Genomic DNA, 25309 nt, shown 5'->3' on the forward strand with positions numbered 1-25309 from the left:
TGGCTTTTTTTTTTTCTGATCACAGAAGTTTTAAATATATATATATTTTTAATCCTACTAAGTATGTAGGATGGCTTTCACACAATAGATCTTACAAATTGAAACATGGAACCATTTACCTACATCTTATTTTTTTCCCTAACTACTTTTCTTCCTGATTATCCCAACATTTTAAGACAATTGTTACATAGTGATCTACTTTATTTCAATAAAAGGAATAAAGTTGGGTAATTCAAGGCACATGTGCTAGTACACCTTTTTCTTCTTTTTAAAGGATTTGAGACCCACCATATGCAGTTTAAAATATTAATATTCTTAAAATTACCTTAACAAAATCTCTATCAGTTTTCTCCTTCCATTCTTCTCCAAATACAGCAGAAAATGATCCTAAAGCTTTAAGCATAAAAAGCAGAATTCAGTAAAAAAAAAAGATTTGAACATTTTAACTTTTTTACTAATCCACAAACTAAATAAAGATTCAACAGCACTACGTTATAACAGCACTAGATTCTAGAATCTCATTTTCCTTCAAAGAATCCCGTACAAAATTGAATAAACCTCCTGAAATTTCTCAAGTCATTTAACTAACTACTACTGCAGTTTTACAGTTTAAACAGAGAATAACTAGGAGAACTGATTACTTTATGAATTCCAAAATAAATAAATAAAAACCATGGGAAAATTTCCCATAGCTCTTTTCAAGAAGACAAGCTTTCAGTTTTTAACCTCACATGAACAACTCTTTTCCACGCACCCAGTATAAGCTGTAAATACTTTTTTAGTAGTCAAGTAAATTTCCACTGTTTTTTTTTTTTTTTTTTGAAGAACAGAACCAGAGCAGTGATAGTTTGACAGCACTCATCTGAAAGCCAATATTTAATGAGAAGGTCTAATCAGAGCTCTTGGATGCTTAATGGAGTCAGTACCACAGATTTTATAACCATCACCACTTGCAAGTAGCAGAAAAGATTCAGTCTATGTAAAACAAAGCTTTGTCTTGCAGTAAACTAATGGCAGGTAAAGCTACACTTTTTTTGTTTTATTTTACGTTTTGGGTTGAAATGTTTTCAGTGTTTTAAGCAAAATGCAACAAGCCTCATTTCCAACACTATCTCAGCTTTCAACTTTTACTGAACCCAAACCAGGGCTTTACACAGCATTTCATATATAGATACTATACAGATATCTCAAACCTCTGGGACTGTCCCACTACATGCTACACAACTGTCATTTCAAACTACTGAAGGGTTGGATAAGTACTTTTCTTGTTACCTAGAAACACTGTATTATAAATACTATTATCATTGTTGTTAATACCTTAATTATAGACAAGCCAAGACTAAAATGCACATTCACTTCAAATAAAATTAATCAGTTATCATTTACACCTGAAATTACTGTGACAGTATTTTCATAGTTTGCTATTACAGATACCATTGAATCACATAACTTGACAATTTACCTTCAATATTTATAACATAAAAGCTTCATGCTCAGAAGTACGTGAACATCACCCTTCCTTTCCCCAGTCTGTCTTAAATAGTCTTCTTAATGCTGCTAGGACACTTAGAAGTAGTAATCTCCAGAGCCATCAGTAAGATAAAAATGAAGCTTTCCCCAGGGAAAGAAAAGAGCAAGCCCCATTCCATGCTTGCCACTCCTTCAATATTGTCACTCAAATATTTTTCAATGTTAAGTAGTAGAAGCACAGGCCAGCTATGGACAAGCCTGTGCTCAGAACCTGAGAAAACACTGTCTACTTCTGTAAAGTCCTAGAAATCGTAAAATAACAGTATAAAATTTGACTATTACAAATTCCTAAATCTGTAAAAGTTTCATCAGAGGAACAATGAGTGATAACAAACTCAAAAAATCTAAACAGCAAGTACCCTTGAAACTATTAATGTGGAGGACTAAGTTTCATTATCTTGAAAGTTCTTGTAATTGGGCTAGATGAAGACACTGACAGACCAGTATCCAACTGATCTGAATTGAAATGAAGGGCATGAGCACGAAATAAGAAAGATAAGAGAGAAGTCAGCAAACACTAATACAATACTGAGGGGGAAAAAAAGCTACAGATCATTATGTCAAAACATTCATGATATTAAAAAATAGAAAAAATAAATCAGTATACAGTGTCTAACATGGATTCTTCCCCAGAATCTTAAAACTAAGTCTCTGACAAACCATATTATGTTTGTGCTTGCACGTGCAAAGCATATTTACGCTCAACAGATACATATGATCATCTGTGGTAGCAGCCAAACATTCTTAGCTAAAAATGTTCATTTCATCTATTTACTATGGTAAAAAAAAAGTTACATAAAAACAGTAACTACTTCCTCTCCATCGCTACGAGATACACTTATGAATTTAGGATGGTTTAGGGTAATCTTTTTTTTTTTTCTTTCCCTTTTTCTCTTCTCCTTTCTACCCCCTTCCCTGACAGAAAGACAGACAAGCAATTAACAAGGAACAACTTGTCATGGAAGCCACACTGAACATTCTGAACAGAAGAATTTAAAAACTGAAGTGTTAATACATTAACTACGTTAACTATTTCTTATCCTTTGAGATAAAGATATCCTTTGTTTTCTGAATTTCACTATCCTTGAATATGAAGTGCCAGGATAAGAACTTGGTGGGTCAGTTTTCAGGGCAATCTTTGTTTGATTTTTAATTTGTCATTGTCACTAGGAAAGAATTACAAAAAATCAGCATGGTCCTATGAATTCAGAAGAAAGCAGAAATGTGCTATAAGAAATGGAAATCCAATGCTGCAAATCTGAGCTGCACCAATAAAAGACTAATTCTCAATTTTCATTGAATTGTTAAATAACACCTTTCCAAGTTATCTAACTTAAAAGAGTATTTGCAGTGTTCCAAGACTGATATAAACAATAACTGAGAAAGAGGTATATAAAAAAATGTAAAAGAACTAGATATAGGTATGCTACAGTGTAACAAGTTACAAACAATTTGATTACTAAGGGTTGTGAAAAAAGCAATAAACAGGTACTGACTCAAAATACTGTCACATACTTACTGTCATCGAATACCCCAGCATTAGCAAGCAGTAAAGTGATGATTTTAGGGTCCTTTTCAAGCTGCATGACATGCTTGCTTTCATTTGAAAGAAGAGTACATACATTAATTGCAAAATCCACTTCATTTGGGAGTCCAGATAACAGTGAAAGCACCAATTTATTATAGTCATTTGGTGAGTTAAAGTCCATAGACAAACCATAGCTTTGACGAAGGTAATCTAAATAAGAAAAAAAAATTATAACAATGTTTTCATAGCTAAACTAATTTTCAAATGATATTTTCTCCAAAATTTTTATGCTTGATACAGAGTTTAAAAAATATATTGTACTTCTATGGTATTGCTTTTACAGTATTAAATTTATTTTCCCTATTTGCCTTTCATCAAAACTCTGAAAACGTGCTGCCTAATTGTATACTTTCCTAGTTAGATATTAATGCCTTCCATACCTCCAGAATGCAATACTGCAATACATTCTTCCAAAGAAAAGCTTTGAAAATGCAAACTTTAATTAAAGCAGAATAGAATTGTAATACAATATGAAGTTACTGTCTACACAACGAATTACCCACCCATCCCACAGAGTCCATGAGATTTGCTTATTGGGGTTTTTTTTCCTGAGATACTTCAGTCTACAATTTACAATGGGGTTGATTCTCATTTCTTATGAATGAGCTTTATTCCTCAGATTTTAAAGCTCAAATAATCCTACTCAACTCAGACATTTGGCTCTTCAGCAAAATGACTGAAGCGATGGAAACAAAATCTGTGAATTTTCAAGGTATGTTGTTTCAAGACATAACTTTACTCCTGCTAATTAAAAGAAGACGTATTTGGAAAGCGTAATGTTTTACAGATTCTCATTCTATTGTGGCTCACAGTGGAAAGCTTTTTGATGATTAAATAAAGAACCAGAATGACCTACAGATTTAATTATTTTAATATTCTTATAGACTTTATTATACACTACTACTGTAGCTTGTTCTAAAATACATGGAAAAAAAGTTAAAAAACAAATCTCAAAAATTTACCTGACACACTGTGTTGCTGGTAGTTATAGGAAGTTGGGATTGCACCAATGGGAAGTTGTGGCTTTGGATTGCCTGGTTGTACCTCCTCATCCTCCTCCCCAAAATGATGGACTTTTTCATACTTTTCTAGATAACTGGAATAAAAAAAAATTAAAAAGATTTTGAATATATGTTAACTAAACCCTTCACATCTCCCAAGAACTGAACTGTCAAAGGAAACAAACTATACAAACATGGAGATTTACTGAAAACAATGGTCAAATGGTATAAAACATATGGTATAAGACATGAATCAGACTGACAACAGATGATACAAAAAATAGAGACGTGGAATTTTGGCTTTAGATATTAAATACCTTCACAAATCTCAGCAACAATTCCTAACTAAATCACAACCCACTGAGTTCTCTTGTCACTAAGTCCATTTTTGCAAAGCCAGTTTTTACTCTGCTATGCTAAATAATTACTCTGAACAGTTTACCAATACCCTTACTGAGGTTAAGTCCAGAAAAACAATTCCTTCCTTTTTCCTGACCTAGAGAAAAACAGTGTACCAAATTCTAACTATTACGCAAGATGAAGAGATTTAAGATTTACTGCAGGCAGTGATTCAAGGTCAGAAATTGAGCCACAGCTGCAACTAATGACTATTAGAAATCCCTTTAAATCCTTTTGGAAAGATGCTGATGTACTTTACACAGTGATAGATTATCCCAGAGTGGTCTGCAAGCACAGAAGCTATGTATACATCAAAATCAAATAGCTAATCGGCTCAGTAAATTAATTATCTCAACTTAGTTATTCTAGCATTATAAACTGTAACTTTTTGAACTTACAACATTCTAGAATATGAAGACAGCATGACCACAGTGGCCCTAATTTTGCAGACATGTAGCTATGACATCTCTAATGAAATCATTCCAGAGTTACCTACGTTTGGAAGATTTCAACTTGTTGAAAAACAACATCAAGTCAATTAAATGGTACTCAAAATACTACATAATCAGGACATCATTCAAAATGTTTATCTTCTCATTTGTACACACTAAAAATATTTAACATCTTAGGATTAAAAAAAACATTTTGATATAATTTTTGTCAGTAGACACTGAAGCCACTAACAGTGAATCAGAGCAATTTTAAGCATTTACTTAAAGAGAACAATATTCTTGATGACCTTCAGAGAATGTTCTGCATGCATTATTATTTCATGAGATGAAGCATCAGTTTCATGACCATGCTCTTAATATGTTAGCAAATTACAGAAGGGAGAGGAAAATTTCAGTTAGTAAGATACAGTAAGCATATCACTGTACCTCACACTAATATGGTTTGTGTCTCACTGGTGCTTATGATATCCAAAGTATATATATATATGTTACTGTCATGTGCCCTCTGTTAATAGTCAGCAGCAATCTTCACTGTACAATTATTTGTTTTTAGAGATTCAGTGGAATATAAACCATACTTAACTGCAGTTGTTTTTTTAATTTAAACCAGAAATTATTATTTATGCTACTTATATCCCACTTTTTAACATCTCATAAAGAACCAAAGTCCCACAAAACTGAGTTGTTTACAACTGACAACATTTCCCTATTCAAAGGATTTTTAATATAAATCCTATTTTTTCCCACTTCTGTATCCTCTCATCTCACTTCTCTCCCTACTCTTAAATCAGAAATCCAAAGATTAAGAACAAACGCAATTCACAGGTTCTGTATGGCAAAAGATAATCATAAGCATATGAGTATCAGTGATAGCACTCCAAAGAAAGTGGAAAATAAAACTTCATCTGCACCTAAATAATTTTATTTTTGTAACAATAAAACAGTCACTTGGAGAGCCTAAGAACTAAGTAATTACATTACTGTGAGAACTTAATCATTTTATGAGAATTTTTAATAAAAGCAGTTAACACGAATAGTACTTATGTATGTATAAAGTAATTTAAAACTGAAGTACTAGGAGGGGCCACTGCAACCCAACAGAGAATAAGCCAGGCCAAGCACAACAGTGCAGTGGTTCCTTAGCTGCTTTCCATGACATGAGCCAGAAGGCCAGCAACTTCAAAGGCTCTGTATAGCTGTGGGGGACTCTTCTTGCATCCCCCTAGGGAAACCTGCATCCTCTGCTCCCTTTTCTTCTCTGAGTGTCTGCATACCAATACACACAGCATGGGGAATAAACGGAAAGAATTAATGTGCAGTCACAGGGCCATGATCTCACTGCAGTCACGGAGACATGGCTGGGACAGCTCGCAAGACTGGAATGCTGTTACGGATGGCTATGTACTTTTTAGGAAAGACGGATCAGCAAGTGGAGGCAGTGAAGCTGCTCTTTATGTGAGAAACTGGAATGCAACACGCTCTGCCTAGGGATGAATGACGAACAAGTGGAAAGCCTACGGGTGAGATTAAGGGCCAGGCAAATGGGTAGCACACTGCGGGTGTTTACTAGCAGCTGCCCCATCAGGAGGAGGACGCTGATGAAGCCTTCCCACACCTTTGCGATCACAGGCACCAGTTCTCACGGGAGGCTTCAATAACCCTGACAGTTTCTGGAGAAGCAATGCTGCCAGGCACATACAGTCCAGAAGGTTCCTACAGTATGTCGATAACTTTCTGATGAGGGTGGTGAAGGAGCCAGCAAGGAGAGGTGCACTGTGCAACCTTGTTCTTACGAAGTACTGGTTGGAGATGGGAATGAACAGTGGGAGCAGCCTTGGATGCAGCAACCCTGAGATAGCAGAGTTCAGGATCTTACACAGAAGAAACAAGGCAATAAGGAGGATGGCAAAACTGGACTTCAGGGGAACCATTGTGACCTCTTCAAGGACCCACTTGGATATATTCCATGGGTGAGAGCAGTGGGATGTAAGTGGGGCCTGGGAGAGTTGTTAGGCATTCAAGCATCACTACTTCCAAGATAGGTGCATCCTGGAGAGTAAGAAATCAGGCATAAGTGTTATGATGACCAACATGGATGAGTAAGGAGCTCACAGAAAAACTCAAACAGAAGAAAAAAAAATCTACAGAATGCAGAAACAGAGTCTGGTCACTTGAGAAGAATACAAGAATGTTGTCAAGACATGCAGGAGTGCCACAAGGAATGCTAAGGCCCACTTGGAATTGGATCTGGTGAGGGAGGTCAAGAAAACAAGAAAGGCTTTTCAAATGTGTTAATAGCAAAAGACTAGGGAAAATGCAGGTCTGATGCTGACCGAGGTGGGTGCCCTTATAACTGACACTGAGACACCAATGTTACTGAGAGCCCTCTTTGCTTCAGACAGATTAAAAAGAGTGAAGTGACATAAAGCCAACACTGTGAAATATAACCAATAAAACACACGATGCAACATAGCCAAACTTTCAAGTGGACGGTCAGAAATGGTGCAAAACATAATCTTACGAGTCCCATGACATCATGTGCTCTAAAGCATCTGTTTCTCAGCATTAAGCACACAGCAATCCTAACAGATACAAAACTGCTCCCTAAAATCAACCACTCAGCTCCAATTTTGGAAGCTTGATAACCACAACTTTAAATCTGAAATGTTATTAAAAAAATTTTTATTAAGAAATGTCTATTCCCTCCGTGACAGTAGCAAATATTTAAAGCTCTTACTATGTTAAATCTGTATTAATCTATGTACATCACATACTGACCAGCATCTTTTCCCTTTTCTGATCATCCTGAAGCTAGAAATATTTTATAAGTGTGAACAAAAAACAAAAATACGCCAGTAGCTTATGTATTCTGACAGGTGAAATTCTTAGCTGTCTGCATTAGTGGTTGGTATTTTATGATAAACTGAATTCAGGACAAAGAACACAATTCTGCAGGATTCTGAACTACGTGCAAAGCTCTCAGGATCACAGTATTTTTAATTTTCCATGGGCCAAAACGATCTTTGAGAAGAGTTAACAGTTTTTAACACTGATCACTGCAAAGGTCTAGCTGGAAAAGACTCCAAACAGTTCAGTAAATCACTAGGTCCATCATCATTACCACTGTGCTTTGACTGAAGAAGTCTGCATTTTAACTGAAGTGACCAACACTGGAAGTCAATTTCTCTTGTATTTACACATACATGAATGCTTTTTCTTGTACTCCTCTGAGACCAACAAAAACTACTGAACTTAAGGAAAAGACACAGCAAAGAAAAATACAGGTTTCACAAAGTCCTGGACCACATTAATCCAGTCCACGAATAAGTCTCATCCATCTAAAACTATATATATATTTCATAATAATCAAGACGTAAAGTAGTTTCAATGGACTACTTGACTTTCCCTCCTGACCATCCCATCTCTAACTCCTCAGAGTGCAAACATTTAGCAAATGAGAACTCCAGGTTGGTTTTCTGCTAGTTTATCAAACTGAACAAGGGTCAGATGAACACTAAGCTGAAGCAGGGGAAATACAGGCATAATGACTAAGCATGTGCACATACCATTTTACCAATGGCAGAAGCTAGACTGCCTTAGCTTGTCTAACAGGACTCCAGGAGTGCTGTCATACCCACTGGCCCAAGTCAAAGCTTGAGCTTAGCATAAAGCACTTTCACTACTGAAAGTAAGATTTCCTAAGAATATTTAATAAAAGCAAATAAAAATCCCTACAGAGAAACGTATACAGCTCTCTATTAAAATACAGTATGCTCACAATCACCTTTGTTTGGACTTGTCCATTCGGTCAAGAATGAACAGCTATTTAAGTTTGGTTGTTGTTTTTGTTTTTTTAAAAAAAGCCTGTATTCCAGAACAATCCACTCTGTTCCATGTTTTCAAGTTCAAATACTGAACCTTCTGCTTTTTATTAAAGCCATGTCCCAGCAGAGCTGAGCAATGTGAATATCCTTGATGTACTCCTCTGTTAATACCTCCTTTATTAAAATGTGTAAAAGCAGTTCTGTCAAACACAGGCATTCTGAAATTTTCAAGATCTCGTCCCCTTTTTTCCTCCAAAAGCAAATAACTACACTGTTTCCAACTCTATTTGACTACCAGTGTGGAGGTACTTAGAAAAATGTTATGGGTGTGTATAAATTAAAAGACCTTTGCAAACTAAAATGATTTTTTTTTTGTGTTAACAATTCTCAACATTACCATGTCTTATTTTATAGGAAAACAGGACTCAAATCAACCTAAAGGGATGATCTACTTTTTCACTAAGCCGAAGCATGCACCAACTTCACCCTTGTAAACTCCCAGCTCCTTTAGCTGTCATTCAGTTTACTGAAGTTCCATGTCTTCAAAGAACATTCTCTCATTTCTAACTCGGCGACCTTATTGTGGAAAAAAAACAATAAAAACACAAAGGCTAAAATGTTTGGGTTTTTTTTCTCTATCACTTATCTTGCCTTACATCTATCACATACTCTTATCCATTTGAAGATCACGCTAGTTCAGAGGGAGGACGTCTTACTATTTATGAATCCACAGAGTTTAACAACACCGTATTACTGAATTTCAGCTGTAATAACCAGACCATAATAGCCAGACTTCGTATGATACTTTAATGCTACATAAGTACTGACTGTTTATAGACAACCGCACAGACCTCAATCCCTCAAACCCTCCTTTTGTTTACTGCAGAAAGAATGACCTGGAATTTTAGCGTGGAGGAGAAGCTTTGTAAATTAGCTTATAAATGAGCTTTACTAGTCTTAAATACTAATCTTACCAGTCTGGCATACAGCTACTGTACAAACAGCAGGATACTTACCATAAAGACAGGTCTTGCTTCTAAAATGTAAGACATTTAAGTATAATAAAATGAGCTTTTCTATTACTGAAAAACAGCTGCGCAAAAGACCATAAATTATGATCAGCTATTTACAGAAGCCTAATGTCACGTTTCAAAATGTTACAACTGAAGCTATAGACCAGAAACACGCAGTTCAATCTCAGAGATTTCAGAGAGTCAGAATGCTTCCTTCATTTGGCAAAGTCCCAGGTAGTTCATATCAACAACACAGGTCTCAATCTTCTGATCCTCTCTTCTTTTAATTTCAATTCCAATGAATGATTAGCCTCTGAAAGATGCAGCTAATACGTAAAAGAACAAACTAAAGCAACTAAATAGATGAAGGACCAGAAGGAAATTACTAATAAAATGAGCAATTTATATAGGGTATAAAATTTTAATTGGCATCTGAGACAGAAACAAAGTACTACAGTGAAGCATTGGTGATAATGGAATAATGATGAAGCCTGCCTCCTGTACACAGACCGAAAGGCTCCGTACTGCTAGCACATGACATCTTAAATTGACATCAGCCCAGTGAACACACGATCTAAAATATTCAAGAAACTGAAACGCAATGGCAATTTACAACCCACTACCTCCTGTCAGCTCGGATCATGCCTCTATTCTGAGAGACTTCTGTTTTTAAAAGTAAGTCTGGTGAACAGCTAGATCTAGACAATATGCAAAGTACTTTGCTTCAGGAAAATATACGGGCAACCAAAGACCGACCTGTGGAAGATGGCTAATTTTAAAGGGCAAGTCATTTCAGTGCTTTCTGAAAACCTGGCTCCTCTAAGGATCCAATGAGTTGGATATCAAGAGATAACATTATCTGGAAAAATCAAAAGTCAGATCTTACACATTCTGTTCCTGTGACAGAACTTCATTTTGTTTCATTGCAGTCCATGAAAAAATAATAAAAAAAGAAATTAGCTTCAGGATTGTTTTCATATCCTTGGAAATAAAAAAAAAAAATCAAATGAAAAGAATTCTGCACTACATACAGCTAATAGCACGCAGAATTTATTATCTACGGTAGTCCTGAACTGGGACATGGTCAATTTGCCACGCGTGACAAACAGCGAAGATGGCATCAACTATTATAGTCCAATCAATTCATTATCTCTGCATTCAGCTAAAAGAAAAGCAGGTGCTATTCCACCAGAGATTTCTTCCTGGTCTTTCCTAATCAATTTGTGGTGCTAGTTAAAGGCTGCAACATTCAGTGTGCATGGTGAAGCCTGGTGCCATGCTCTGGATGGAAATGTCTGCTGACTCAAGTCACATCTGACACAGTCATCTCACACAAGTTCCTTCATAAAACTTGTCTTGAGAGTTAAGTGAACTAGTTCCTAGAAATGCTTAACTCCAGGTTCTGCTCACACTTTCAGCACACATCACCAAGTTGCCTCAAACTTGATCTCGTAGCTATGAGAGTGCTGCCACTGGCACCATCGACTTTTTCAACACTTTCTCCTCAACTCAACAGTCAGGAATTCTATCCAAGTTACATGCTAGCAACTGAATCCTTCAGAATAACGTTTGCTTATTTTCCAACTTCATAACGTATGAACTCAGAAATGGAGTATCTCACACAAAAAGCAGCACCCAGCAAACCATCCCTCACATAGAAGTTGCTCAGTGACTGCACAGCTGATGCCTGGGTCTTTGTGAGTACCTAGTAAGACTGGCTGACAAATCAAGACCTTCACACTGTACTTGGCCAGCTAGCCAGCTGAGCAGCAAACCCCAGCATTCGTGCTTTTCAAGCATCTGGCCTGCTGCTCTCCCAGCTGGCAGCAGCACGCTGTTCCCCACTCTGTTCCCATGCAGCCCCGTCTAACTGCACGTATTGCCTTGTGCCTGCAGCCCCAGCCTCTGCCCTACACCCCCCCTGCATGTGCTGAGCCAGCCATGAGCAAAGCGGGGAGAGCCTCATTCCCATGAAACAGAGCCTCAGACTTTCCAATAGATCCATACGTAAACAAAGATTGCACGCACTGGCATTTAAAAGCGTTAACAATGTTTTGTAACACAGGTTATGTAAGATTACGTGACAGATGGTCCAATTTGTGCTTCGCCTGAAATCTGGTTAAGAAATTTGTGTCCTATCAAGAAGCCTTTGCAGACAGAAGAAAACCATATACACGCCTTAATGAACTTCTGCATCTGCTAAGGAAGGATGGATTATCTAGTGTTACAAAAAGAAGGGTAGAATTCATGAGCAATCTATAAAGTTTCACTTTATTAGACATCACAATGACAGGAAAAAGGCAACATGCAATGCTTTTAAGTTAAGAAACAAAAACACTCTCAAGTCACTGAAAATGGTCTTAATAAAATCCAATCTTAAAAATATCCATGGGATATTTTTTATACTATTTTATGCTTTAATACTAATAATGCTTTAATTTAGGAGAAAGATAATAAACGATATACACCGGCTAGATGAAGCGTGTATGCTGGAGCGCAAATTCAAGAGATAAGGGCAGCTGGGGTGGGAAGGGAACAAAACAAAACAGAAAACCTGTATCTGCAGTAACTGCATTACCAGGACTTCCAGCTGATTCTGGACAAACAGTGCAAACAGACAGCAGGAGAAGATGACTTATTTCCACTGCCTCGAAGTTATGAGGAAGTCTGCACTGCTAAAGTAGCGGGAGGGAAAGTAGTACTGAAATAAAAGGCAAAAGCTTCATTCACCATGAAGTTCTGTTAGCCAAGGTAGTAGCTGAAGGCAAAAGTCAGATCTCTTGCTACTTCCACATTCCTTTAACTTTCCTCTAACTCTTCTTAAATCCTGCCACGCCTGCTGTGCAAGTTGGCAGGACTGCATGGGAAAGTATCCACACAGTAATTACAGTGGCACAGCGGACAATGTCTTCACACTTAAGCAGCTATGTTCTGGTCTACTCCACTGTAACCAGCACCAAAACGTCTCAAACACTCACTTCTTTGTAATCCTTCAGTTCCAGGTTTCTTTCATTTCTACATATGCTTAAACTAAGCCGAGTCTCCTTGTGAACCACTGCTGTAGTCCACAGTTACCTCCCAGGAGTAACTTTTCTCCTGCATTCTCACCACTTGGCAATAAGTATTCTAAGCCAGCAACACCTCTTACTGCTTCAGCAGCTGTTTCACTAGAGGTGACAGGCTCTGCATCCAGGAATATCTGAGCTGTGCCATTCTTAATAGTATTAATTCTTCAGTCTACTTCTGGGAATTAACTTTCCAACAAAGACCTACTCATCTTACTAATTTTATAGTCATTCTGTTGCCTCCTAGGATGACAGCTCATCAAGCCTGTCAAGTGTGACAGTAGTCTGCGATTAGTCTTTAAGCAAAACACCAGAATCCTCAAGACTTTTTTGCTATATCCATAAAAACAATCAATCTGCAGCACTAAGATTTACTGACAGTGCCTGAATCTAAACAGAAAAGATGCACAATTGTGAATTGTACTACACAGTAGGAATCATCAGGAAATGATAACTAAGCATCAGGACTTGCACAGAGCAGGTCACAGTAACGTAATGTCACCACACACCCATCAGCTCTCTTCAAGTAACCACAGATTGGCAGTTGTACAGAGAATGGCCTGAAATACTCAATGCCACCATGTTGTGAAAGTCTCTGCAACAGTTCTCAGTGTTCCCATACTCAGAACAGCACCAGTAGGAATGTAAGAGACTACTGCCACGCTAAAGATATATTTTAATACAATAATAATGTATTCAACTCAACGTAGCTTACTACACAGCATTAGTCATATGCAGCATGCCTTATAACACAAAGTTAGCATGGAATGTAAAAACATATGTTCAGTGAACACTAGAGAGGTCACTAAGTCGTGTCAATGCAAACAAGAACAGAAGCTGGCTACATACATGCCTTCTTTCACCACATCCTTGGACAACAACCTGTATATTTATCTACTACATGTATTCAAAGAGGAAATAGTCTTTTTAAATATATGTATAAAGAATACGTATTATGAGAAAAAAAATTAGAACAGCAACGATCACTCCTACACAGTGCAATAACTTACAGCATCTCTGAAAGCTTACATTGAAAATTTCGTGTCTTGTTGAATTTTAATCTTAAAAAAAAATACTAACGCTATAAAAATCTCATACATATTTTAAGTATCTCGCAAAATTAAAAAAAAAAAATCTATTTAACATACAATGGATTTTGACCACAGCCACATATGAAACAATGAAGTTACAGAACTATTTCCGAAGATGAGCAACTATGACCATAAACACATTTTAATGCAAATACCTTTACACTCTTAATGTAGATGGTGTACCAATGCATGCAACTTTCTGAATGGTGAAAATAAGTACTGAGAATAACACTGAATGGAAGACCTATCAAGTATATATAGCTATGTAGGTTATATGTGAGTATTCCACAGTAAGAGGAAGGCTAGGGAGAATTTCAATCCCCTGTTGGATGCAGAGGGGAACACGGTGACCAAGGATCAGGACAAGGCTGAGGCCTTCTCTGCCTCAATCTTTAATAGAAAGACTAGTTGCTCCATGGCCACACAGCCCCTCGTGCTGGAAGACAGGGATGGAGCCTGCTTCGCAAGGGGGTTGGACTCGATCTCAAGAGGACCTTTCCAACCCCTACAATTCTGTGATTCTGTGATTTCATTAGCTAAATAAAGAGAAATATATGCAGTATAAACAGGTATGAATCATCTGCCAACTGCTACTGGTGTCTATTATTTAACTACTACAAAATTAACATTAAAAGAAAGAATTTTTGCTGTTTTCACCCCCTCAGTGCAAAAGAAGAAAGAAATGGTGCATGTTACAACAGCACAACTTACTACATTCTGTCAGTGCCTTGCCTGAAGAGTTGTTACTGATGGGAAAATTTCTGTGCTAATTTAGTCTCAACTTTTTCCCAAAACGTACAAAGAAAATTACGCACAATTATGGATGTGATTCCCCCATTGTTTTCAGTTCAGAGTTTCATCACCTAATATCAAAATGATGGATGGTATTTGTACAACAAAACTAAGAACCATTCTCAAGGATTTTTCCCCCCCATGTCAGGAATAAGTGTCCTAACTTTTCTGCCCGCTAGCCAATAAATAAAATTGCACAAAAATAATGCCCTGGAAAGAATTTATCCTACTGAAGATTTCCAGTTCTCCGAGCTTCTCTCAATCCCTTATAAATAATATTGATATATTTAGTATTACAGAAGGTAATAAGTACTGCTATTGTCTTGGCTATCCAGAATAAATTTCTCTATAAAGGCACCATCAAGCAAAATATCATGCCAGAAGAGTGTTCTCACATCACATACTTACAATTACACACTTATTCAAAACACTACGGTAAAGTGGACTTATCCCATCTGCAAGGGTTTCCTCAGTTCCTTCCAAATGCCAATACTTCTCCTGCATGTGTTTCCAATATTTGGGAATATTACATTTTTGAAATGGCAGTGAAGAGACAAAAATACTTGTTCTGACTTAAAACAGTATAAGGAAAAAAAAAAGTATTTCTTCATGCTTGCATATTTCATTCTATGCGATGCCAACATAAATGCTGGTTATTCTCTGAACACAAAACACCTAAGCAGTTTCTAGAATTGGGCTTCGTAATGCAAACACTGCACAGCCAAAGGAGCATTGTAAGCCTTGGAAAGTGGTCCTTTCTCCCTGGTTCTTTCTGTTCTCCCTCTCTTCACTCTGCTACTTCGCAAGAGGGGCAGATAGGTCTCCAGTGGGAAGCCAGCTAATTGGAAGGACACTATACAAGGGAACAGCTAATTGGATGTATAAATTATGTGAAAACAGCAGTCTAGAAGAAGGTGCTCTGGATTCCCAGCAATTGCTCTATCCACAAAAATAAACGTTTCCACACTACTTCTTCCTGCCTGTTCAGCAGATACTAAGGAAACCATAAAACACAATAAAAAAATTGAATTATCTGATTTCTATTGTGCACAGATTTTTTTTTATTTAATGAATCTACAAGTTATATAAAATATATCACTACACCAATTTTTCTGTAACTTCATTGTTAGAATCAGCACATATTCAGCCATTGTTCTACTCCATCTTCATGTTAAATCCATTCACAATTTCTCACATGCAGACCACATGATCAAAGCAAATGTACTAGCTCACGTTTCTATTTATGTAGTTAGCCAAATAAAAATATGAAAATTAATTAATTCTTGAACACTACACTAGCTGGATCAAATATTCATTAAAAATATAAGAGCAGAATTAAGAAAAAAAATCTGATTAAGAAAATCCTGCTGGGATTCTGCACAACAGGAGCACAAACACTTTAAGTTCTATGTGAAGAGGAAAAAGCTGTCTGGGGAGCGAGTCCCTTCTTTACCTCAAGATCTTACCAGAAATTAGTTAGTAAAAAAGAATGCAATCTGGCCTGTAGAAAAACATTCAACTTAAAAATATCTGTATGACTGAAACACAAATATATCCAGACTGAAACTAAAACAATGACTAATTTTAAGATCTTTTGATCAAGAAGCACCAACATAGTGCTACAGGGCTCGTTAAGCATCCCAGAATACTCTGAGAACACAGCTATGTACAAATTAGAAATGATGATGAAGAGGTAACATATTGATTTTGCTGTCTAAACATGTAAAAGCTACACATCTGAACTAAAATAAACACTGCTGTGAGCATTCCCATGCATGGAAATGAACTGCCTGTGCTGTGAAATTGAAAGAGAAGGACCTGGAACAACTTCTCCAGGCTAATTAGCTTTCTCCCAAACACTTAAAGGCGGCCATTCTCAGGAGTAGATTTGGATAGCTACTCTGGGTTTTAGGGCTAAGAGTATGGACATGAACTGTTTTGTGTCAACTGAATGAATTCACTAATATGGAGTTCTTACAGGGGTAAACACTGAATGCTTCATGGACAGCCTCTGACAGTACAAAACGGAGAAGCTGAAAGACAGATGAAGTGTTACTCCTTAGTAAATTTTAAAGGTGTCAATGACATATTGAACATGAAGAAACTGTAAGCATTTGTGTTTTGGTTTGTATAAATACAAAGAAATTAGAACATATACACGGATAAAAGGGAAAGAACAAAAGGGTGTGATGAAAACAGATAAAGCCCAGAGACAGACATTCTGTTGGGAAGTATCTGTCTGAGGCACTAAAGATTATCACAGTAAATCTCTTTTAAGGCAAAAGGATAATAAATTTTGAATATTTTTTATTTAAAAACCAGCAAACAAACAAAAGGAAACCCTACATTTGTCTATCACAACAGCATTCCTATTGAGTAATTTGAAGCATGTAGTAAGGATACTCAAACAGTAAAACAGTAAACTGAGTAGACAAAGATTAAGAATGTGTAAAGTGTACTGGAAGATAAATTGTTATCTTTTACAGGAAGGATAAAAAATTTAATATAGTATTAATAGCATTCAAATATTAAGTATTAGAAATGGTACTGAGTCCCTCCTGGTGGTCTGGGGTTTAAAGGAGATAAGACCTGATCCTCACTGTGGATTGACCGGGCTTTTCATATCATGTAAATCCAGTACAGCTTATCGCATTCCTGTTATTTTGAATGGAAATAATTTGAGGAAAGAGTTCTGCAATTCGTGTATTGTGTACCTTTTAAAGAGGTTGAGAGAAGGTAAACTGAGACTGAAAAAGTTCAGTAAAAGTTCAGTTGGAACCACAAATTCACATTACTATAGATCTTGATTAAATAACAAATAAGAAAGTACACATTTCATGTTCAGTAATCTAAATGTTACCTCCCACCCCCAAGTCCTTTTACAACACCATACACAGATGACAAATAGCACTAAATGCTATACACACTGCCAGACACAGTCCAATAGTGAAATCAGAATATACTGCATTATGTAGTTCAGATATTTCAGAGGTGAACAACTTTCTTCTAGTATTTAAATTGTATATATATATTCCTGGACATTAAATTACAAGGGAATACAAATTGTAACTAAAGCTACCCATTTAAACATAGTCCTTCCATGACCCAGACTGCAACGGCTTGAAGGTAAACGGCCTTCCTCAATGCCTGGGACTTCTTTGCAGCATTCAGTACTGCTTTGCCTTGAGACAGTCAAATCTTTGGTATGAGAAACTGGCTAAGGTTCAAAAAATGCTCTCTGGAATGAGCATCCACAGCGAGCTGTCAGGAAACCGTGCCTCTAACTCTACTCTCATTTCTGGGATCCCAGAAGGAACAACTCTCTCTTGGGTTTATGCTCTATCAGCATGCAGTCACAGACACACAACTAAGATGACGTGTCCAGTTTGTCTTCCAGTGCTTCAGTCCGTGTTCCCTACTTCCTCATCATCACACATTTCTACCTTTATTTTGCATTTTTCACTGCATTGTCTTTGTGACATAAGACCATCTAATAGATAATACACACCTGCTGAAACTAAAATGAAGTCTCATGGCATGCTGGTAGGCAGAGGGAAGCACTGTAAGTCATTATTTTTTTACTGAGAAGTAACATAGAAGTTACACAGAACTAGATCATGTATTATGCAGATTAGAAGCACTTCTGCTTTCTTGACTGTGCTGACCCCCACATGCATCCGAGCAATGCTGTGCATTATCTCTTATCAGCACAGAACGGCTCTCTATTATTTGCTCGTAATGACCTGATTTCTTAATTATACTTTCTTCCACTCTTCCTCTCAGCAACACACAACATCTGACAAAACAACACCAGTTTTTATAAAACCTAGCAAAAATTTATAAGTAGTGTACTTGCACAGAAAACAGCCAACTGATTTTACCTTCCAGCTAAGACCAAAATAATTTATTTTTATTTTTAAATATTCAGCATTTTGAGAGCAGCACCTAAAGCTCTGGACGTGCCTATCATCCTTCAGTGCAACTTCCTTCCCAGAGATAAAATCAGCTGTACAAACAAGCAAACTTTCTCCGAGGTAAATTTCAAAGAAGAAATGAGGATCACATCTGCAGTATATTCTGCCTATCTGTAATACTGCGCCTTCCATTTGCTGAGGAAAACAATTAAATCCTTCAGCAGTATAAAAAGAAGTATTAACCCAGCAACAACACCCAACCCTCAGAGAGAATGACGTGCATACTGTGTGCTCTAAACACAACGTTTAAGTGCTCGGACATCGTACTCTGATGATGGCACTACTTCTAGAACTTAAGCTGAAGCTTAAGAAAACTTAACTTCCAAAAATTCAGCTTTCACATTGTCTACAATACATGAGAACCTTAAAATTCACTCAGCAACAAAAGAAATTGGGGGGGGGGGGGGGGAAGGTGTTTTTCCTGTTTCCTATTTGCCTTTTCTGAGAATCTCTCCAATATTGGGTTCTCCCTTCCCACATTTCCTTCCATTAAGTAACAATTCCTCATCACCAACACAATTTTTCATTTCTTTTTTCCACTTTCTGTAGGTACAGCCTAGAGCAGTGGATATTTCCAGCAGCTGTACTGTGCCACTGCAGCTATTCCTGTCATGTTCACAAGGATACAGACACCTACACTGAAACCAGCTCAGGTCTTGCTCATTTCCATCACCAAAAAAATCAGGAAAGTTAGGAGGAATAAACTTTCCAGTGCTGCTTTTTTCAGGACTCGGAAGCACAACATTTCACTTCCATTTTTAACTGCTTTAATGGAAATCAGGCTCTGAATGAGCTAATTTTTGTTTCCCATCTGTTCCAGGGGTTAATAATAATGCCCGTGAGTACAAGAACAGAATGCTTAGAAGTGTAAATACACAGTAATTGTGCTGAAATCAACACAGTCGTTCTAGGTTTTCACTTAAACAAAAATTCCTTCAAGATAACTAAGACCAAGATCTGACATAATATTTATTATGGCCCAGTTCAGAAAAAGCACATCATTTGTATTTCAAATACCACAATACCCAACATGCAGAGGTATATCAGATACAGGTCTCTCACATTCAGGTGTCTTACACTGCCAAAAATGGAACAACACAGGAACTCAAGTGTTCTCAACATTTTTTTGACTGTAGAGTTCCTAGTGGAAGTAAGAACTGAACATGTTAACTGCCTAGTAAGGGCAGGTTTCCTTTTCTTCAACGTCTTCTGCTTGCCTCTCCAAGAAGGTAAACACCAGGATAACAAATTTCTCATCTCTATTTACAGAGTTTTTTTTGTTTATTTAACAGTAAAACAGTACTACAGTCAATTCAATACTTCACTACTCCTTGCCTTTTTCCATGCATGCAAACATCTTTCCAAGGCAGAAGTGGAAAGGGAATGAGCACAATCCTGTCATGACAAAGTTCTAAAATGAGCCATTCTAGAAACACAGGTGTACTTGAAGCTGAAAAAAATTCCCTGATGAACCACTTCATAATATTACTATTTTAAGTACCTAATAAAAGCACAATAAAACACCACCAATTAAAACAGAATCAAAGAGACGGAGTCCCCAAAATAAGAACAATTCCACACAACACTTGAATAACAATACTACAGCACCGATAAGATGCGGCTCATGTCAGTGAAGTGGTGTTAGCACGCCTGTTTCATTAAACTAGGTTAATCACTCCCATTACTTAAGAGCTGGAAAAGCATTTAAACCTATGGCCAGCCTCCCCTACAGCAATCATGTTACTATTTTCATATTTTACATCCCACCATGGTGGTGTTAGTTGTCGTGTTCTGATGGGTTCCTATGGCAGTAACCGTACCAGCACATTTCCATTAACAAGAAAAAAATAAGTAACTGTGTTGTGCTCAAATAAGGAGCATTGTTTAAGAAGCAAGATAGAAAGAAACCAATTTACCAGGAAAGCAGAAGGGTATTTCTATTTCCTAGGTGTTTGGTGGGTTTTCTTGTTTGTTTGTTTTGGCTCATATTAATATACAGGAAGTAGAACTTCAAATTGCTTCTCAATATTTTATTTTTAATTTCACCTACACATCATCAGGATGCAGCATGTAATTGTCTAAACTGATACACATTCTGTTCAACATGCACATGCCTGCAAACACAGAGATATCTCCCCACTAAATGAAACAATTTCATCCATAAATTCACAAGATTTTGCACTGAGAATCTTGAAATGCACAGAACATCCTTTTCTAAACTCAATTGGCAGATTTAATAATAAATACAAAATAAAATAATTACATTCTTTATTTAAAAATGTGCAGACTGGGAACACAAAAGTTGGTTGCTCCTTTATAATGCTGAAAAAATGAAAACAATCTAAAATACAGAATGCACCAAGCCTTAGACTTGTACTCAGAGCTTCAAAGCTATGTAAGGACACAAACAAGGAGGTGTGTGCCAACTTATATTTCACAAGCACATAAACACCTAGGCACATACTTTCCTGATCTCTATGCAAGTCCATCACCCAACCCACTGAATGCCATACAGTGTTACTGTAAGATGCTACTTAGCAACTCTCTGTATCATCAAATTATTTTGGAAATAGGACTGACAACAAGGAACAATAAGTCACCAATTACACTTGAAACTTTTCAGAACACAAGCGAAATACTGAACATTTTCTAGTAAATAAGACACGTCTTTCAGTGTTTTCTAACATAAAACATTAGGATTCTTGAAAAAGTAAGAGGAGTGTGAGGTTGTTGTTGCATTGTGCAGTGCTCAAATATCTGTGACCGTGCACTGTACAACTGGACAAAGAACCACCATGTCAGGTCAGGACACCAGCACAGGGCCCCTGGAGCCACCACAGCAGCGACCACCCTTTGCAGGATGTCAGTGCACCCATCTCTGCTCAGGACACCCAATCCTGCAGCAGCCAGTATCAGCTGGGCTAGCTCCACGGCTCACTTAAGCTATGTGAACTAACCTGGCTGATCCTGCCTGCAGCAGAGCAGGAATGTTGGCAATGAACTGCTCAGCTAACCCTGCTACAACAATTCCGAATGCCAACAGAAACAGACAGCAAACAGCTGAGAATGGCTCTGAATGCTTTTAAACCAGTAACTTCTGTTTCATGAAGCTATCTAACACTAACAGCTAAAATAAACTGTCTGCTGTCTGACTATAACCAGCAAGGTATTTACAAAGATTCTTCAGGTGAGCAAGCACGACCGGGAGCAGTAATGATCAGCCAGGCCAGACCCAGTTGCTGATGGAGCCAGAAGAAGCTTGCCTGTGCCTGAAGAGCAAAGGCTGCCTCACAATTCCAAGCTACCACAGCAAACAATTGTAGTTAAACTTTAAGAGACAGTTGCTTTAGAAGTCATTTTTCTCAACTAGTCTGAAATTCACATCTTACATAAGCTGTGTTGAATTAACCTTGGCCAATACAAATACAGGCTGGAGCCAGTAATCCAGTCCCAGCACCACTTGAGCAAGTTGCCCTCTGTCTTAATTGCTAAAGAAAAATGTAACTGAGGTTTTTGTTCATTTGCTTTAAATGGACCAAGGGTTCTAAGACATACTGCAAACAGACCAAACATTTATTCCAGGTAGCTTTCCTTTGGGAAAGGACATGGAAAAAGTTATTAAATATTTTTAAAAGCATCCTGGGAGCAGGAGCATACCAGATGGACTGCAATGAACACATGCAAGAAAGCCAGGCAGCCACATTTCCAGGCAGTGTGTTTGTACAACACACGGAGGGCTTAAAAACAACATGCTGGGGCCATTATAAGGAAGAGATTGGTTTTAAAAAGAAAATAAAGTACCTTTTGAACTGCATGTATCAAGTTACAGTTTATCAAAACAATCACGCGTAAGTATTTTGTCGTGCTATAGGAAGATACAAGAAGAATTTGAAAAGAGATTTAAGACTGGGAGAACTCTACACACTCTTCCTCTGTAACACCCTAGGCTTGTAACAAAGGGGAAAGAATATCAAGGAAACAAATCAAAAATTACAGAAGACCAGATTCAATGTAAGAATAATGAGTGTCAAAGAGCAAAGGGCAAGAGAGAACTGAGCAGGATGGTTACAGACAGCATGCGCAGCAGCAATGGGAGCCAGCATGGACTGGCACACAGAGCATGGCTTGCTATACGGCATAGAGCAGCCGATCCAGCATGCTACGAACCAACAGGATATGAAGGAGTGAAACTAAATGAGGGAGGATTACAAATTCTAACAGTAGACTGGAGGAAAAAAAAGGTAATTTCCCTCCCAGGCACTTAGAAAATACTATAATGGTGTAATAAAGTTATCAAGCGGAGGCGAGCACCACATTCCCCTCTTCTTTCTCCAGCATTGTTAGTGGTTACCTCTTAAAGGTTACAGACTAGTTCCATTCCGCTAGAAAAACTCCTGAAATTGAAAAATAAAGACTACAATGACAGTCATACTAAAAACAGCAGGCTAAGACCTGGCAAACGTTAGGATTAGGATTGTTTTGCCATAGGCTAGCTGGCTTTGTGCAAGTTACTTAGCTTTTAGGTGATGTCAGTAAAAAGAGGACAGTAAAATAAAGTACTCTGTGATATACAGAAGTCCTAAAGGAGCTCAGGTTTCCTCAACTGGAGAAGCAGACTGAAAATAAATCTAAATGACAAAAAAAAAAAAAGTCTGATAAAATGAACCTCTGAATCTTCTCAGGTTTGGGTAGTGACAAATCAGGCCAATGACAAAAGCTAGTTAACGGTGATTCCAAGTACATCTCCTACCCTTCTACACCATCAAATACAGTCATAGCAAAAGTAAAGTTTCACAAGTACCTTTTCAGCAAGTATATCTTTGCACTACTGCTGAGCCTTCCCAGCATTCCTGTCCTGCCCTGCATTCCTTGCACAGCCTTCTGCCACTCAGCACTCCAAGGATGTTTGGGGCTACACAGTGAACATCAACTAGGCAAGACCTTTCCAAGTTGTTTTTGTAATAATTACAGGGGAGCAATAGAATATCTCACAGCATATTTTCTCTCTACTCCCTTCTTGCCCCAGAAAAGGCACAAGGGCCAAAGGATTTCTGGGAATCTCTCTTCAGACTGTCTATGAGTCTAAGCTTGTATTATCTTGGATTTGTTTTTTTCCATAAAGAAATCAAAAAGTTTTAAGTGTAAACATGATGAAAATATATTGTTTAAATCCAGACTGACAGCTGGTTACTGAAATTAGGAAGTTATTATAGCCAATTTAAGTCATTTCACAGTGCAACAAACAACTCTGTTATCAGAACAGTGGTTACATCATTCTTGCACTGGTGCTGTCTGTGTCATGAGAGCATGAGTAGTCCAAAGGAGTACATGAAGAAACTGAAAATATTATTGTCTTATTTTTAGCCATGTATGCATCAGAATGATGTAACACTATTAAATACTGATAACCATTTACAATGAAAAAAAAAGAAGCGAACATTACAAAGGCAGTTTTGACTTGTTCTATTACAAATGTATCAACGGCATGGTGCTCATTTTTGTGAGGAAACAACATGTTAGCAATGCAGAAAGATACACAGTATGGTATGCTGCTGTAATGCACAGTTAAACGCTATTACAAGAGAGCTTCACATCTGTTTGACCTCGCACTGGGCTAAGATCACAATAAAGCCCGTGGTTAATCTAGTGACTGAGGACTACGGCCATCTAAAGAGCTTTTTCAATAACAAAGTGAAAAATAACAACTTCACATTTGGTAAAAAGGTTTCAAATTAGAAACATAGCACAGAGTGTGACCCTTACCATGATGTTAACACCGTCAAAGTTAAACTGAATGCGTAATCTCAGGATCCTCCACTTTCCTCCAAAATGTCAAATTTCTTAATACTACCCAGGTCTGTTTCCCTAGAGATTCATCTGTGCCACACCTGCAATTACCTGACTTAGAAATGACTACTTGAAGACCTGTCTATCCAACTAGACTGCCTGGCCCTTTCGCAATTAGAGTTTCAAACTGCACTGTTCAGGAGGTATCAAACCGCACTAGCTGAGATTAGGCACACTGTACTATAACACATGCAAATACACTTGTCAGCTCCTGACGTGAGTTTTAGCATTAGGTTGAGCAAACTAGCAAAAGGTTCTGGCAGACATGCACCAGCAGATAGAAATCAGACAATAGAAGCTGTCACCACCCAGCCTCCTGCCCCTCCCTTTTGATAAATGCAGCTGCTCCTAAAGGAAGGCAGCTGCTCCACTCCTGAATCAGCTCATGAATCACTGCTGCTCTCAGCCCAACATCTTCAAGGCAGACTGGAATCAGAGACGATTTTACCTGAAAATAGGTGGCTCGTGACCTGATTCATGAGAACATCTGACATCATCAGCTGGAAAGTGGGACAAGTGTAACGTGACAGATTCGTAACAGCAACAGCTTCGGCCATTTGATTTCCATCTATCACTGTGTGATAGAACCAACAGCTTCCTGAGTCTGCTCAGGAAAGGTCCCACCACTATTAATGTTAACTGTATGCCAACAACACGGTCTGAGTTTTATGCAGAGTGTAAAACATATGTGGTGTAATATGTGTAAGCTGTCCACAAAGTCAGATATTATTTT

The 25309-nt window shown here is 37.6% G+C and overlaps 1 protein-coding gene across 2 annotated transcripts in view; it reads right to left on the reverse strand.

Annotated features, from left to right (window-relative positions):
* Nucleotides 1-25309, reverse strand: part of ARID2 (AT-rich interaction domain 2) — a 103638-nt gene that overhangs the window by 40488 nt on the left and 37841 nt on the right. For both annotated transcript variants that reach the window (XM_065743415.1, XM_065743414.1), the window contains exons 4-6: nucleotides 4081-4214; nucleotides 3050-3268; nucleotides 326-393 (exon numbers count right to left, since the gene is read on the reverse strand). In XM_065743415.1, the coding sequence (XP_065599487.1) occupies nucleotides 326-393; nucleotides 3050-3268; nucleotides 4081-4214 (421 nt within the window). The remainder of the gene's footprint in view (nucleotides 1-325; nucleotides 394-3049; nucleotides 3269-4080; nucleotides 4215-25309) is intronic.

Source organism: Cyrtonyx montezumae, unplaced genomic scaffold, assembly GCF_038088225.1.
Source record: "Cyrtonyx montezumae isolate F1298 unplaced genomic scaffold, pur_monq_1.0 scaffold_3, whole genome shotgun sequence".
NCBI classification, from domain to species: Eukaryota; Metazoa; Chordata; class Aves; order Galliformes; family Odontophoridae; genus Cyrtonyx; species Cyrtonyx montezumae.